The 16,055-nt window shown below is 43.3% G+C and overlaps 1 protein-coding gene across 1 annotated transcript in view; it reads left to right on the forward strand.

Moving 5' to 3' along the window:
- Positions 1–3,630: 3,630 nt before the first annotated feature.
- ADGRG7 (adhesion G protein-coupled receptor G7) overlaps positions 3,631–16,055 on the forward strand; it is a 55,786-nt gene continuing 43,361 nt past the window's right edge. The window contains exons 1-5 of the mRNA XM_056560849.1: positions 3,631–3,687; positions 8,276–8,383; positions 9,503–9,657; positions 11,111–11,293; positions 14,931–15,040. Of these exons, the coding sequence (XP_056416824.1) occupies positions 3,651–3,687; positions 8,276–8,383; positions 9,503–9,657; positions 11,111–11,293; positions 14,931–15,040 (593 nt within the window). The 5' untranslated portion in view covers positions 3,631–3,650. The remainder of the gene's footprint in view (positions 3,688–8,275; positions 8,384–9,502; positions 9,658–11,110; positions 11,294–14,930; positions 15,041–16,055) is intronic.

The following is a 16,055-nucleotide window of genomic DNA, read 5'->3' on the forward strand; positions in this document are numbered from 1 at the left end:
CCATGCTATGCCATAGCATAGCATTGATCAGTGTTTTGGGCGCTTCATTGCTCCAGCTTGGAGCCTGGAGAGTGCCGATCGGACGGCAAAGAGGTCCTTCTGCTGTCCTCTCAGTTGATTAGTGCTTTCACCATGGTGGTCACGATCACCTCCACCGATTTTTTATCACAGCATCTAAAGGCTTAATGCCGGGATTTAGCCACGGATCAGCCACAGGGACCATCCCTCTATGACACATGCTCAGCTCCTGATCATGCGCCAAAGAAGGGGAGCAGGCACAGAGCGTACATGTATGCCCTGTGTCCTTAAGGGGTAAACAGTGTACTTTTAAACTTTTTAAACTTTTCCTCAGTCCTACAAAGCAAATCTTCTCCATTCTCTGCATACGAAAGCTTAACCGAGCTACATGAAGTCACAATAATGCCTGCAGCTAAATAGTGAGTGCAGCTCTAGAGTATGATACAGATTCTAACTTGGAATCTTTGCAGGATACATTACTTTTTAATGAGTGTACCGAGAGGATATATTTTACCTTGATTATGCAAATTGAAGTAAAAATGCCTTGCTTTTTTACCACAAATGGCATAATCGGGATAAAATATTTGCCACAATTTCAGAAAAATAACAGTAAAACTGCAACATGTGGATACTCCCTTGGGAGTCAGGAGAGCATTAAAAATAAAAATATTCATTTGGATACATCTTAATATGGCAGCCTACCTGGCTAGCTACCTACATAGCTACCTGCTTTCCTACCTACATAGCTATGTACCTACTTAGCTATCTGGCTACTTACCTTCATAGCTAACTACCGTTCTATCTACCTACTTAGCTACCTACCTACTTAGTTACCTATCTATCTACCTACCTATCTACCTGACTAACTACCTGGGATCCTCACACTAGGTGCCATCTAGGCTAGGTTCCGCTAATTATCTTTAAAACCATTACAACCACCGCTTACAGAGGAGCCAAGCAGATGCTGCTTCATCACAGCCTGTTAGTGATGATGACCATAGCTACACATGACATTGTGCAAAATGGACAGGAAAAAGGGGGGAATTGGGAGGAGCGCTTCTGCTGATAAAGGACGGGACTCAAACAGCCATGGTTGCACAGGACAAATTTTTATTGGAATTGGTTCTGGTTGCCACTATTGCACAGCAGACACCAACCAGAACGCACTCATTTGACTGTTGTGGACCTGTGGAAGGCGCATGTTGGCGCCGAAACGCGTTATCCAATATTTCCTATTCCAAGAAAAATTTGTCCTGTGCAACCGTGGCTGTTGAGTCCCGTCCTTTATCAGCAGAAGCGCTCCTCCCAATTCCCCCCTTTTTCCTGTCCATGTTGCACCCACATTTCCATATCCTTGGAGATACGGAAAGGGGAAAAAGAGCCACACACTGCACGCATCCTACCCACCCTATACCCCTCACAGGGTCTTGCTTTCTTTGCTGGATTACCACAGCGTACCACGGCGACACCCAAGACGAGGTGGTGGGTCTATCTCTTCCCTATACCATCACCACAGAGAGCGCCCCTCTTTTTTGAACATCACATTTTTATGATGTACAGCAGTGTTTCCCAACCAGTGTGCCTCCAGCTGTTGCAAACTACAACTCTCAGCATGCCTGGACAGCCAAAGGATGTCCAGGCATGTTGGGAGATGTAGTCTTGCAACAGCTGAAGACACACTGGTTGGGAAACACTGCTGTGGAGTATACATATGTGTTGTCCATAATGTCACATGTTGCTATGGTCATGTGACATGGGGTGGCATGTCAGGTAAACGGGTTATCCAGATTACAAAAACAAACAAAAAACAGCACCACACCCCTCATATTGCGCAGTTCCTCTCACAAATCCATTTCTCTAATTTCATATAGCCATATAGCAGAGAGCACTGTGGTCAGACAGAAAAGAAATTCAAAACGAAAATAACTTCCTCTGTAGCATACAGCAGCTGATAAGTACTGGAAGGATTAAGATTTTTTAAATAGAAGTAATTTACAAATCTGTTTACCTTTCTGGCTCCAGTTGATATTAAAAAAAAAAGTTTTCTATGGGGGGTACCCCTTTGAGACCTGATTTACTATAGCAAAAGTCTCTTAAATCTATAAATTGATTCCTTGCTTAATTATTGCTTTTTTTTTTTTTTTTTGTAAAATGTATCTGAAGAGTATACCTTATTAGAGACAGATGTATGGAGGGTGGAGATTTAATCCACTAACTACCGTATTTTTCATCCTATAGGACGCACCGGCGTATAAGACGCACCCAATTTTTAGGGGCAAAATCTAAAAAAATAAAATTTTGAACCCAATAGTGGTCTTCAACCTGTGGACCTCCAGATGTTGCAAAACTACAAATCACAGCATGCCCGGACAGCCTTTGGCTGTCCGGGCATGCTGGGAGTTGTAGTTTTACAACATCTGGAGGTCCGCAGATTGAAGACCACTGCATAGGAGGTAATACTCACGTGTCCCTGCCGCTCCGGACCCGTCACCGCTGCCCAGGATGTCGCTCCATCGCTGTCGCCGTGTCCCCGTCGCTCCGGAACGTCTCTGCTGCTGGCTGGGTATCCTCGCTCTCCGTCGCCGCCATCACGTCGTTACGCACGCCGACGCACATACGCGACGACGTGATGTCGAGGAAGGAGAGCGCCGGCCCATACAGGGGATCCCTGAACGGAGAAGACACCGTGGAGGCAGGTAAGGTCCCTCCCGGTGTCCTGTAAGCACTAACCCGACTATTCAGTCTGGCTGTTCGGGACCGCCGCGGTGAGATCGCGGCGGTCTCGAACAGCCCGACTGAACAGCCGGGTTAGTGTCACTTTCCCTTCAGACGCGGCGGTCAGCTTTGATCGCCGCGTCTGAAGGGTTAATACAGGGCATCACCGCGATCCCGGCCGTTGATGGCCGCGGGTCCCGGCTGTTGATGGCCGCAGGGACCGCCGCGATAGGGGTGTATTCGCCGTATAAGACGCACCGACTTTTTCCCCCCAGTTTTGGGGAAGAAAAAGTGCGTCTTATACGGCGAAAAATACGGTAATAGGCTACCCTTGGGTAACCCAAAAAACCCTAGTTTTCCTGTGCACCCTAATATTAAAAGTGCAATCTTTATTATTAAACTTTCGCACATGAAACTAAGTTTAAAATTGTCATCCGCCCCATTGTCCTGATTTGAATTCGATAAATTGACCAGCCGGTACCTATTTCTATGAGGTACTGTAGGCACCTTGCACTGTCTGATGTGCTCACAGAAATAGACCGGCTGGTCAATTTATCGAATTCAAATCAGGACAATGGGGTGGATGACAATTTTAAACTTAGTTTCATGTGCGAAAGTTTAATAATAAAGATGTCACTTTTAATATTAGGGTGTATGGGAAAACTAGGGTTTTTTGGGTTACCCAAGGGTAGCCTATAAGTTAGTGGATATATCTGAAGAGGATTTAGAGTTCTTTGCAAGTGTTTTAAATGAATGAAAATGTACATTTGGATTTTGTAATCAAATTTGATATTTTCTCCTTTCTTATTCTCAATAGTTTGACCAGGACAATGGAAGCGTTTTCTCTAAACAACAGTAGATCAGTGTTGTCAGTGGTGCAGCCCAGTGTAGCCATGGAGACACGTCAGCTTTCTACAATGAATTTCAATGGGATTTCCTTTATGTCATTAAGAGGTAAAACACATTATGGTATTGTCCCATTTCAGGTGCCTTCAAATAATTTCCTTGGGATATCTGCTAGTACAGAGAAGCATGGCCTTGTTGTACAGGCTCCATCACATGCTGTACGGACAGGGCTATAAAGCTTCAGGGGGACAAAAATGTATAGGTAGCTATTCCACCATTTCAAATTAGAGTTATAGGGAGGTATTAAAAATAGCCAATTAGAGCAGGAGTCCTATTATGCCTCCAATGAAAGTGGGGCTGTCATATGACCTTGTGCTTCAGGCTTTATCAGAATCAGTGGAGGATTATAATGTGGACGGTTTGGGCGGTCGCATATATATACCCTGTGGCCCCCGCTCCAGGAATCCAGGGATACTTGCCCTATATTCCTGGATGCACTCTGCTTTGTGGTTAAGTAATGGAAAGCTATTGGCGTCTCTCGGTTCCTCAATATCCCTTCTAGACCATATGCAGTTGCATGAAGTTGCAGGGTTAAAAGCAGGAAAAGTAAGTTTTGTTTTTATTATGGCAGTCTGGGCCTAATAGAGAAGACAACAAAAGCAGAAGACTCTGATCAGAGAGAATGTAATTTAATGTAATTTAATGTCCTGGCATGCTGGGAGTTGTAGTTTTGAAACATCTGGAGGTCCGCAGGTTGTAGACCACTGCGACCTTGGTCATCATCCAGACCCCCCTTTAGTTTTCTACTCACCTCCCCGTCACGCCGAGCGCTCCGGGTCCCGCTGCTTCCCCGGAGCGCTCGCAGCGTGCTTCTGTATGCAGCACTCCGATCGGCACCGCTGACCGCGAGCGCTGCTTCCATGTTCCCAGAGGGGACGCGATCCGAGGTGCGGGACGTGCCCGCTCTCGGATCGCGCCCCGTGTCTCTCACCTGCCCCGTCCTCCTGCTGAGTCCTGGCGCGCGGCCCCGCTCTCTAGGGCGCGCGCGCCGGGTCTCTCAGATTTAAAGGGCCAGTGCACCATTAATTGGTGCCTGGCCCAATTGGTTCCCTACACTATATAAACCCACTTCCCCTTCCTGTCCCTGCCGGATCTTGTTGCCTAGTGCCCTGAGAAAGCGTTTCTGTGTGTTCCATTGCCTGTGTATCCAGACCCTTGCCGTTGCCCCTGACTACGAACCATTGCTGCCTGCCCTGACCTTCTGCCATGTCCGACCTTGCTCTTGCCTTGCCCTTGTGTACCGCGCCTTTCTCAGCTGTCAGTGAGGTTGAGTCGCTATCGGGTGGAACGACCTGGGGGTTACCTGCCGCTGAAAGTCCATCCCGCTTTGCGGCGGGCTCTGGTGAAAACCAGTAACCCCTTAGATTCCGTTCCACTGGTACGGCCCACAACATCACCTCACTGACACAGAGGATCCACCACCAGTATCCTCTCCGCATACCAGTCCGGATCCTGACACTCCCCTTGGTGGGAAGGAAGGGTGAGCTGGTCCGTGACGTCCCTGCGCATGAACGTCCCTGTGCGTCGTCGTCAAGGCAACATCACTAGTCCGGGGCCGGCCCGGAGCGGAAAAGAGGGCTTCCCGGTGAAGATGGACATCCTGAAACGACTAACCCTCCCCACCGGACGGTCCCTGCAGCATAGATGGCCCGGACCAGCTCACCCTTCCTTCCCACCGAGCGGAGGTGAGTAGAAAACTAAAGGGGGTCTGGATGATGATGATGAAGGCCGCAGTGGTCTTCAACCAGCGGACCTCCAGAGGTTTCAAAACTACAACTCCCAGCATGCTCGGACAGCCGATGGCTGTCCGGGCATGCTGGGAGTTGTAGTTTTGCAACCTCTGGAGGTCCGCAGGTTGAAGACCACTGATGAAGGGATTGACAGGCGGTGATGATGGGGGTGGGAGGGATGATGACATGGGGGGATGATGTATTTCCCACCCTAGGCTTATAGCCGAGTCAATAACTTTTCCTGGGTTTTTGGGGTAAAATTAGGGGTCTCGGCTTATATTCGGGTCGGCTTATACTGGATACGTTATTACTATATGGTCACTGTATGGGAGTAATGTCGGTCTGTGTTTAATTATTGGTTTTCAGTAACAAAAAAATTCCAGAGCATTTCAAACAGGAGTTCATATGGTGCAAAATAGATTTTCTTTTATTTCATTTTTTTAAGCTTGCAAGTGAATGAATATCAGATGTGAAGTGGTTTAAAGGGTACATTTCATCAAAAAAAACTTTTGATATATTATAGATTAATGTATGCAGAATAACTTTCCAATAGCATGTTATTAAAAAATATGCTTCTTTCTATTTAATTTTCCACTTTGAAAAAACGACCACTAGGGGTCTCCCTACCAGTCATTTTTTATAGATTTCAGTCTCATGCTGGAGTCCTAAATCTCAGACTGCAGCCAGGACACAGACAAACTCCCTGGCAGGGAGCAGTGGTGAGTTTGTCTGTGTTCCGGCTGCAGTCTGAGATTTAGGACTCCTGCATGAGTCTGAAATCTATAAAAAAAAAGGACTGGTAGGGAGACCCCTAGTGGTCATTTTTTCAAAGTGGAAAATGAAATAGAAAGAAGCATATTTTTTAATAACATGCTATTGGAAAGTTATTCTGCATACATTAATCTATAATATATAAAAAAAAAATTTGATGAAAGGTACCCATTAAGGAGGAAGATCTGGAGCCAGACCCTTGTCCAGACCTTTCTATCTGAAACATTTCATAGCCAATCTTGCATGATAAAAGGTCACCCTGTTTGACCGAATTGTAGCATTGTACAATTGAAGACTATGCACCCATATTCCTTAGTCTGATTATTCATATTCAGATGTTGAACTGGATATTTGTTATACAAGAAGGTCTGACATTCACTTGCAACTTTAAAAAAAAGTAATACATTTTTTTTTCCGCACCATGTGAAATGCTGTTTGGAATACTGTGATACTTTTTGCAAAAGGTAGTAGAGTGGTTGAGGAACCCTCTCCACAAGGCACACTCCCAGTCCCAGTAAGAGTATGGTGGTATTTATTAATTAGACCGTGGTAATATGTGATCATTGTGTAGCCTTATTATTAGATGATGGATACGGGACGTAGCTGCAGGTTCATAGACCCTGTTGCAAAAGCTCACTTTGCCCCTTCATTTATTCTCCTATAGATAAACTATCTCAGATAGATAAGTCTTTTTGCTCATGGGAAGTTAAACTACAACCAGAGAAGTCCGCCCGGGGCCCATGGTACAGTCAAAGTATACTAAAATAATGCCAGTGTGTACAGAACCGTACAACATATACTAGTATCATATGGTTACCATATACTTACTATCATATACACTGTAAGTAATAAACTATTCAAATATTTTATAATTATTGCATTGAATATCTACTCCTTAAAGGGGTTATCCAGGAAAAAAAAAATATTTATTTTATATATCAACTGGCTCCAGAAAATAAAACAGATTTGTAAAATTACTTCTATTAAAAAATCTTAATCCTTTCAGTACTTATGGGCTGATGAAGTTGAGTTGTTCTTTTCGGTCTGTGCTCTCTGATGACACCTGTCTCGTCTCGGGAACTGTCCAGAGTAGAAGCAAATCCCCATAGCAAACCTCTTCTATTCTGTGCAGTTCCCGAGACAAGCAGAGATGTCAGCAGAGAGCACTGTTGCCAAACAGAAAACAACAACTCAACTTCAGCAGCTGATAATTATTGAAAGGATTAAGATTTTTTAATAGAAGTCATTTACAAATCTGTTTAACTTTCTGGAGCCAGTTGATATATATATTTAAAAAAAAGTTTTTTTTCCTGGAATACCCCTTTAATGTAAGGAAGGTTATGTCTAAACAAACTTGAATGGAGGGAAATTTATTGGAGGCAAAGGGAATTGTAGAGTGTGATAATACATTACTCATGTGATAAGGGATGAATGTGCAGTGCTTAGATATGATCAAAGTACTGCTATAAATTACTGTAATAACATTGTACATATTATACATGAAGGCAAAGTGCAAATCAAACAACAAGCTTCTACCAACAGGAAATTCAGGAAGATAATGAGAATTATTATTATTATTATTTTATAGCACCATTTGTTTCATGTTTTAATAGGTATCTGGGAAAGAAACATATTTAATTAATCCAAAAAAATATAGAAAGAAAGCATAAGGTACTCTTAGTGTATTATTCTATTGGTTCAAACCAAAGCCACTAAACCTCCCAAACATTATAACCTGTCAAATGCGCACTCACCTAATGCATTGTGGTAAGTCAAAGTACAAAACCCTCATGCACTTAATATCTCATAGCAGTGGGACTCCAAGCTCCAGCAACAACATATGTTAGGATCTTCTGGATAGTCGGTTTGGAAAATGCTGCGGCCAGGAAGAATACATTCTTTCCATTTTACTGATCAGTTGTTTCATTTGAGTGCTGTTCTACTTACAGATCCAAGGATGAATGGCAGATATAGTTAAATACATTTTGGTTCTATATACTTAGTTACTGAATAGGGAGAGGGAACCAAACACCAGGCCCTCCTGCCCTGAATGGTCAAAACCAGCACCATAACTAATGGTGCTGATGCTTTATCTCTGGATCTGATATCCCATGATTTTCTTTCTGTGTCTATAGGTTTAACAGAAGAACTGGTGTCCAGTAGAGTCATTGTAGATAATAACACCTCAGAGTTTCTACTCAATGAAACAGCAGAAGTTCAGGTTTTTGTTAAACCAGTAGGAGGTGAGTACCTAGGGCTGTGCCACTTTTGAAGTCCATGGTAAATGTGCTTTAGCTGATGATGGTCCCGTGCTGCTTCTCAGTATAGGCCCACACCATTAGGAGGAAAGGAAAATACTTTGAAAGGTCAACCTTTGTTGAAAAGGCAATAAGTGACCCTCTTGTCCCAAAACTGGGTTTGTGGTGTTGTAAATTCAAACCTATTAGCCAGTTCTGAATGTTCTATATTAGTAATAATTGGATAAAATCTTCTACTACTCTTTTAGGTGATAAATATCATTTACCCCAAAGATAACGATAGAAGTGTTGATCTAATTTCTACTCTAATTTCTAAATAGAGTTAAAAAGTCCATTGTCTTTTGTCAGGTGCAGAGTAATAATGAAGACCTTTTGTGGTTCCAATTCCTCAGATATTTTGATGTTCCAATATGAAGGCACATAACTACCAGATGTATTACTGACCTCAGTAGGAGCTGTATAAATCTATCTCCAGTAGGCTCAACTATGTGGGAGCAAAGAATTATGGGTCTAAGAAATAGAATGATCTTCAATGTTGGAGTTTTGCCTAAACTTAATGGTAGTCCACAAGATAAAGTGCATTATTCAAGAGAGTGTTTTTAACTTTGTCGGCATGAAGTTCAGTCATAAACTAAAACAAAAAATTCAGTTCAGTCATAAACTAGATATTTTAAAGGGGTACTCCACCCCTAGACATCTTATCCCGTTTCCAAAAGATAGGGGATAAGATGTCTGATTGCAGGGGTCCCGCTGATGGGGACCGCCGCGATCTCCGTGCTGCAACCGGCATTCGTTTAGAATGTCGGGTTCAGCGTCGGAGGCTCGTGACGTCACGGTCCCTCAATTCAAGTCATTGAGGGGGTATGGCTGTGACGTCACAAGTCTCTGCCCCTCATTGCCAGTCATCTAGCACAGAGCAAAGTTCACCCCACACCAGATGTCTTGGGTACAGCAGCCAAGATCGCAGGGATCCCCAGCGGCAGGATCCCCGCGATTAGTCATCTTATCCCTTAAGATGTCTAGGGGCGGCGTATCCCTTTAAGGAAATATAATAATGCATTATATACAATTAATTTTTATGTTTTTTTTTTTAACCTTGTACAGAAATGGATGTGAATAGCACTGTTGGATTTGTCTTATACCAGAATGATAATTTATTTCCTTCCAAACATGAAAAGAAATTGAGATTTCGAAAGAAGATAATTTCCGCCAGTATTTCTGGATCGCGTGCCAATGTTGAGTTTAGCTTTAACCAGCAGGTACATCTTTTGATGGCTTATTTTATGGATAGGGGTTACTAATGTTTTCATTTGCTCTCTGTATGAAATGCCCCAGAACTGTGATGCAACATATAGAGAATTTCCAATTCAACCCATGGTCAGCGTGGCCTGATCACAGTTTCAGTACTTGCTATACCTTGCTAATAAAAACAAAACAAAAACGAAGATATTGATATTGTTTTCGGATGATATATTTGGATTTGTATGGGGGGGATATGATTTTTCCCATTAATGTGCCTTTCCTACTTTCTGGATGTGTAAAAGCCAGCGTTAGACTTCTTTTTAACCTCTGCCCCTCTAATTTAAAACTGCGTCATTCCTAAGTCAGCTGTCTCCAAAGTCAGCTGTGAATAGGGTTTTGTTTGACTTAAAGGGGTACTCCACCCCTAGACATCTTATCCCCTATCTAAAGGATAGGGGATAAGATGTCTGATCAGGGGTTTCCGTTGCTGGGACCCCCAAGATCTACCTGCTGCACCCAGCGTTTGTTTAGAGAGTTGGTTGCAGTGCCAGAAGCTCGTGACATCACAGCCGCGACCTGCTTGTGAGATCACGGCCACGCCCCCTCAATGCAAGTCTATGGGAGGGGGTTTAATGGCCATTACGCCCCCTCTCATAGGCTTGCATTGAGGGAGGGTGACCATGACGTCACGAACCTCTGCCCCACATCGCCAGCCATCCGACACGGAGCAAAGTTTGCTCTGTGCACCGGATGTCTGGAGTGCCACAGCCGAGATCACGGAGGGTCCCCAGCAGCGGGACCCCCAGCAGCGGGACCCCCGCAATCATACATCTTATCCCCTATCCTTTGGATGGGGGATAAGATGTCTAGGGGCAAAGTAACCCTTTAATCTTTACAGCCCATTATTGAGTCAGATCCTAGATCCACCAAAGGGTTATCTTGTATTCTGATGGGTCAGTCTAACACAGAATATTGTGTGATGGGTATCACAATTTCCGGGTCTGAGATGGTTGGCACACCAAAAATTACAGTCCAACACAGCAATGTTTGTTTTAAACTATTCCCAGACAGCTTCATTCTTCCACTACAAAGGCACATACACATCCGCAACACTGTGCACATTATACTAAACAAAAGCCTACTTGGCAGAGCCCAATCTAAGCTATACATTACAGATATCTGCTTCTGAGTCTAATATCACGTCTCACCCAGACTTGGAACTCCTCCTCTTGGAGCTAAAAATATTAGTAGGGGTTTCCTGGGAAGTAGAGGCAATGTTCAGTGGTTGCCAATAGTAATAAGGTTGGAATTCCATGGAATATACAGTAACCAGCACCATATTTGCTGTGCTGTACCCAAATATGTCTTTTGTAGGTGGTTTGTGACCATTTTCAGAACAAAAAAATAATAATATGTCAAAGGGTAATATTTATCTGAATAAAAGTTTCTTCTCGATCTATTTTATTATAGTTTGATCCATCATATACTCTGGTTCAATACGCTTGTGTTTTTTGGGACTATGAAACGAGTGAATGGAATACAAGTGGCTGCCAGAAAATTTCTAACCAGATAACATTAAATGAGACCTCCCCCAACTCCATCATATCATTACAATGCACCTGCCATCATACAACTAACTTTGCTGTTTTAATGGTATGTTTTCTTCAATCCTGTGGTGTTCAGACTTTCTCCCACTCCCAGTCATGTTGCCATAGGGGTTCAAATGTAGTGTAGGCTGTTGATTCTACCATGATAATTCTGCTTTTTCATTTTAATTTAATTTTAAAACATGCATAGTTTTGTTAAATTAATCCTTCAGAGTGGTGAAAAATGGATTGTAGTGCTCTCTTTGCTGTTATTGTGCTCTTAAGAGCCCCCTTCATGATACACAGCTATTCCCCATTCTTTCCATTTCATGGAGTAGAACCAGAGCTGGGCTGGTTGCCAGTAGAACAATAATAGGGCTTCTTCCTTTAGTTGCCTGTCCAATCACAGCAAAGCACAGGAACTGCTCCTTTTTCCTATGTCATGACATAGTGCTGATGAGAGTGCACTAAACAGGCTGACACTACTTTACATGACATGGTGGGGGGGATGGGGAAACCGTGAAAGTAACAACAGCAGCAACAACAGAGCAAGGAAGGGGTTTCACAAGCACTAAGCTGCTGCTTTAGACAGGCCTCCAGATTAAAGAAAGGAGGAATTATATACAGGAGACAGGACTGTGTCCATAAAGTTGCAGCACAGCAAGGAAGGGGATAAACTAAACACTGAGGCTAATTTTCTACTTGTTTTTTTGTCCTGCATTTTTTGGTTTGAAAAAAACGCAAGAAAAAACGCCAGTGCAATTTCCTGCGTCTGACGTATTTTCTGGGTTTTTTTCTGGGGTTTTTTCATTTGTGTGGAAATTGCATTTTTGGCCCCTTTGGCAAATTTTTTTTTTTTCTGGTACCCAAAATTTGTTGGGTACAAAAAAACAAAACAAAAAAAAAAGGATGCCGTAGTGAGGGAAAAAATTTATTTAACGAAATTTATATTTTTTATAACGAAATTTTAATCTCTCTCTTTTTTGACATTTTTTTGGTAGTACTATTACTCCCAGCATGGAACACACTGTTCCATGATGGGAGTAGTAGTACCTGTACTAATAGACATATCGCCCGATGTGATCGTCCATTATATAGCAGAGATGTGGAGCGGCTCTATACAGCGCTCGCATCTCTGCTCTGTACTCCGGCCGGCCAGTGATGTGAGTAGAACATCACTCATTCATATTTTCCACCCAGAGTGGGGATTGGCCAGATAGTTGCAGCCAATCACAGCTCTCAAACAGAAATATGAATGATTGATGTTCTATTCATATTACTGGCCGGAGTACATAGCAGAGATGCGAGCGCTGTATAGAGCCGCTCCACATCTCTGCAATAGAAAGGACGATCACAGCAGATGTCAGGAGTAAAATCCACTGTGATCTTTCCTTAACTGCAGGTACTACTACTCCCATCATGGAGCACACTCTGTTCCATGCTGGGAGCTGTAGTACCTGCAGTTAAGGAAAGATCACAGCGGATGTCACTCCTGACATCCGCTGCGATCCTCCTGTATAATGTATAGATGAGGCGGCCGCTCTTCTATGGTCCCCTGCACTGATGTATATATACACCTATTCATATTTCCCACAGAGAGTTGTGATTGGCTGGAACCATCTGGCCAATCACAGCTCTCTGTGGGAAATATGAATAGGTGTATATATACGGCAGTGCAGGGGACCATAGAAGAGCGGCCGGCCACATCTACACATTATACAGGAGGATCGCAACAGACTCGGGTGATCTGTCAATTAGTACAGGTACTACTACTCCTATCAGGGAACAGTGTGTGTGTTCCATGCTGGGAGTAGTAGTACCACCTAAAAAATAAAGAACAAAAAGTTAAAAACACACACACACACTACATTTTTATTGTTGTCGGCTACATTTTTAGTGCCCTGCCCGCCCACATAAATTGATCCCTGATTAAAAATTTTGTTATAAAAAAGATACATTTCGTTAAATACAATTCTTTCCATCACTACTGTATCTTTTTTATAATTTTTTTTACTGGTGCCCTACGAAATTTTATTAAAAAAGGTATCTCCATCACTTTTTTGGATCGCTAGTCCAAAAGAGAATAAAAAACGGCTGAAAAAACGCCAAAGTTAAAACCCACATTGCATTTTTCTTGGCGTTTTTTTACTCCCATAGACTTCTATGGGAGAAAAACGCCACGATTTCAGGGAAAAAAACGCCAGTGGTTCAACATGCTGCAATTTTGTAAAACCGCCAAGGAGCTGAAAACACCAAAAAAGAGTGAAAAAACACCAAAAACATTAAAAAAACGCCAAACTGAAAAATGGCAAGTAGAAAAAGAATTTTGCGATTTCTCATTGATTGACAGCTAAAATCTGGCCGCAGCGTTTTTTGGCCGAAAAAACGCCATGCGGCAGAATTTGCATTTTTCTTGGCGTTTAAAAAAAATTAAATTAAGTAGAAACTTAGCCTGAAACTGCTATTGCTGCTGCTTAGATAAGATGAAAGCCTTGATTTACCTTGCATGGACAGTGCAGATTCTCTGAAGAATGGACATAGCTTGCAGGTACACATTTTTTTTCTCCTTCTCATAGCACATTATAAGCCCCCTAGACTCCACTTCCTGTGTTTCATTGGGATTTGTCTGCTACTAGAGACATGCTGAACCTAACAACAGGCAGTGGGTAGCAGATTGCAGGGAAGGGAGAAATCTGGGCCAAGATTTATCAATCTATCTGAGGACAAAAACTGTCTGGTTTTGCCCATATCAAGCTACCAATCTATATTGCTTTAACTGTTATGGTAGAATTAAACCAAATCTGATTGGTTGCTATGGGAAAAAACAGAAAGGGGCATAGTCGGACAGTTTTTATCCTCACATAAGTGTACCTGTCCCCTTTAAAAAAAAACTTTTCATATGTTGTATAGACAAGTCAAAAGTTTTGATTAGTTAGGGTCTAAATTGTTCAGACCCAGGCCGAACACTAGAATGAGTGGGGAGAGTGGGGAGTGGGGATTGTAAGTGTGTCTCCTCAGCTGACTCTTCTACTAGCTCGTTCTAGCGATTGCTTGGGGTCTGAACACTGAGACTCCGACTGATTGAAAACTTTTGACTTGTCTCTACAACATGTGAAATATTTTTTTAAATTAAAGTGACTGTCCCATTTAGGACTTTATACCTATTTTGCTGGAGTCATTTTTGGTAAATAAAGTGATTTAAAGAGATGTTAGTTGTCATATAGGGAGGGAAGTTATTTAAAATGACCAATTAAATGAGACATATTTTCCAACAAAAGACAGTTCTGATAGTTTTTAGTTAATATTTTAGTTCCATGCAGAATATGGTCACACCAGGAGTTTAACTGCAGTTTAGCCCCCAGTGATATTTTATTACAGCTGCCATATGCTGCAGGTCAGTAAATAAGTATCAATTCTCATTCACCCATCACGTCTTTGAGGGTTTTGTCAGATTTTCTTTGAATTATAGCATGACATTTTTACTTAAACTTCTCTTTTTATTCATAATGGTATTGCACCATGTTCCATTGCAAAGTGTCAACAGTGTTAATAGGTTGTATTATCTTTTGGACTTCCAACCATGCCATATAGTCCCAAAAATGAATGTATTTAGTACTTTTCTACATTATCTGTAATGGTTACTGCATGAAAAGCCAAATATGGCTACAAAAATTTGAATACATGTTTGTATTTTTTACTCTTAGAAATTTAAAGAAAATATCAATTTTGCTTCCTTAAACATTGTGTCAACAATTGGCTGTGCACTTTCTGTGACTGGATTAAGTATAACTGTAATGTTTTTATTCTACGTCAGGTAAGTACTACAAAAACACCAAAAGAATTTACTAACTGTCACGATTCGGCTGGCTGGAGGTGGATCCTCTGTGCCAGAGAGGGATTGGCGTGGACCGTGTTGGTGGACCGGTTCTAAGTTGCTACTGGTATTCACCAGAGCCCGCCGCAAAGCGGGATGGTCTTGCAGCGGCGGTAGCAACCAGGTCGTATCCACCAGCAATGGCTCAACCTCTCTGACTGCTGAAGATAGGCGCGGTACAAGGGAGTAGACAAGAGCAAGGTCGGACGTAGCAGAAGGTCAGGGCAGGCAGCAAGGATCGTAGTCAGGGGCAACGGCAGGAGGTCTGGAACACAGGCTAGGAACACACAAGGAAACGCTTTCACTGGCACAATGGCAACAAGATCCGGCGAGGGAGTGCAGGGGAAGTGAGGTATAAGTAGGGAGTGCACAGGTGAACACACTGATTAAGCCTGCTGCGCCAATCAGTGGCGCAGTGGCCCTTTAAATTGCAGAGACTCGGCGCGCGCGCGCCCTAAGGAGCGGGGCCGCGCGTGCCGGGACAAGACAGACGGGGAACGAGTCAGGTACGGGAGCCGGGATGCGCATCGCGAGCGGGCGCCTCCCGCATCGCGAATCGCATCCCGGCTGAGAGAGATATTGCAGCGCACCCGGTCAGCAGGTCTGACCGGGGCGCTGCAAATGCGAGGATGCTGCGAGCGCTCCGGGGAGGAGCGGGGACCCGGAGCGCTCGGCGTAACAGTACCCCCCCCTTGGGTCTCCCCCTCTTCTTGGAGCCTGAGAACCTGAGGATAAGACTTTTGTCTAGAATGTTGTCCTCAGGTTCCCAGGATCTCTCTTCTGGGCCACAGCCTTCCCAATCCACCAAAAAAAATGTTTTCCTCTGACAGTCTTGGAGGCCAGAATCTCCTTCACGGAGAAGACGTCAGAAGAACCGGAAACAGGAGTGGGAGAAACAAGTTTGGGAGAGAAGCGGTTAATGACGAGTGGTTTAAGGAGAGAGACATGGAAGGCA

This window comes from Hyla sarda, chromosome 2 (genome assembly GCF_029499605.1).
Source record: "Hyla sarda isolate aHylSar1 chromosome 2, aHylSar1.hap1, whole genome shotgun sequence".
NCBI classification, from domain to species: Eukaryota; Metazoa; Chordata; class Amphibia; order Anura; family Hylidae; genus Hyla; species Hyla sarda.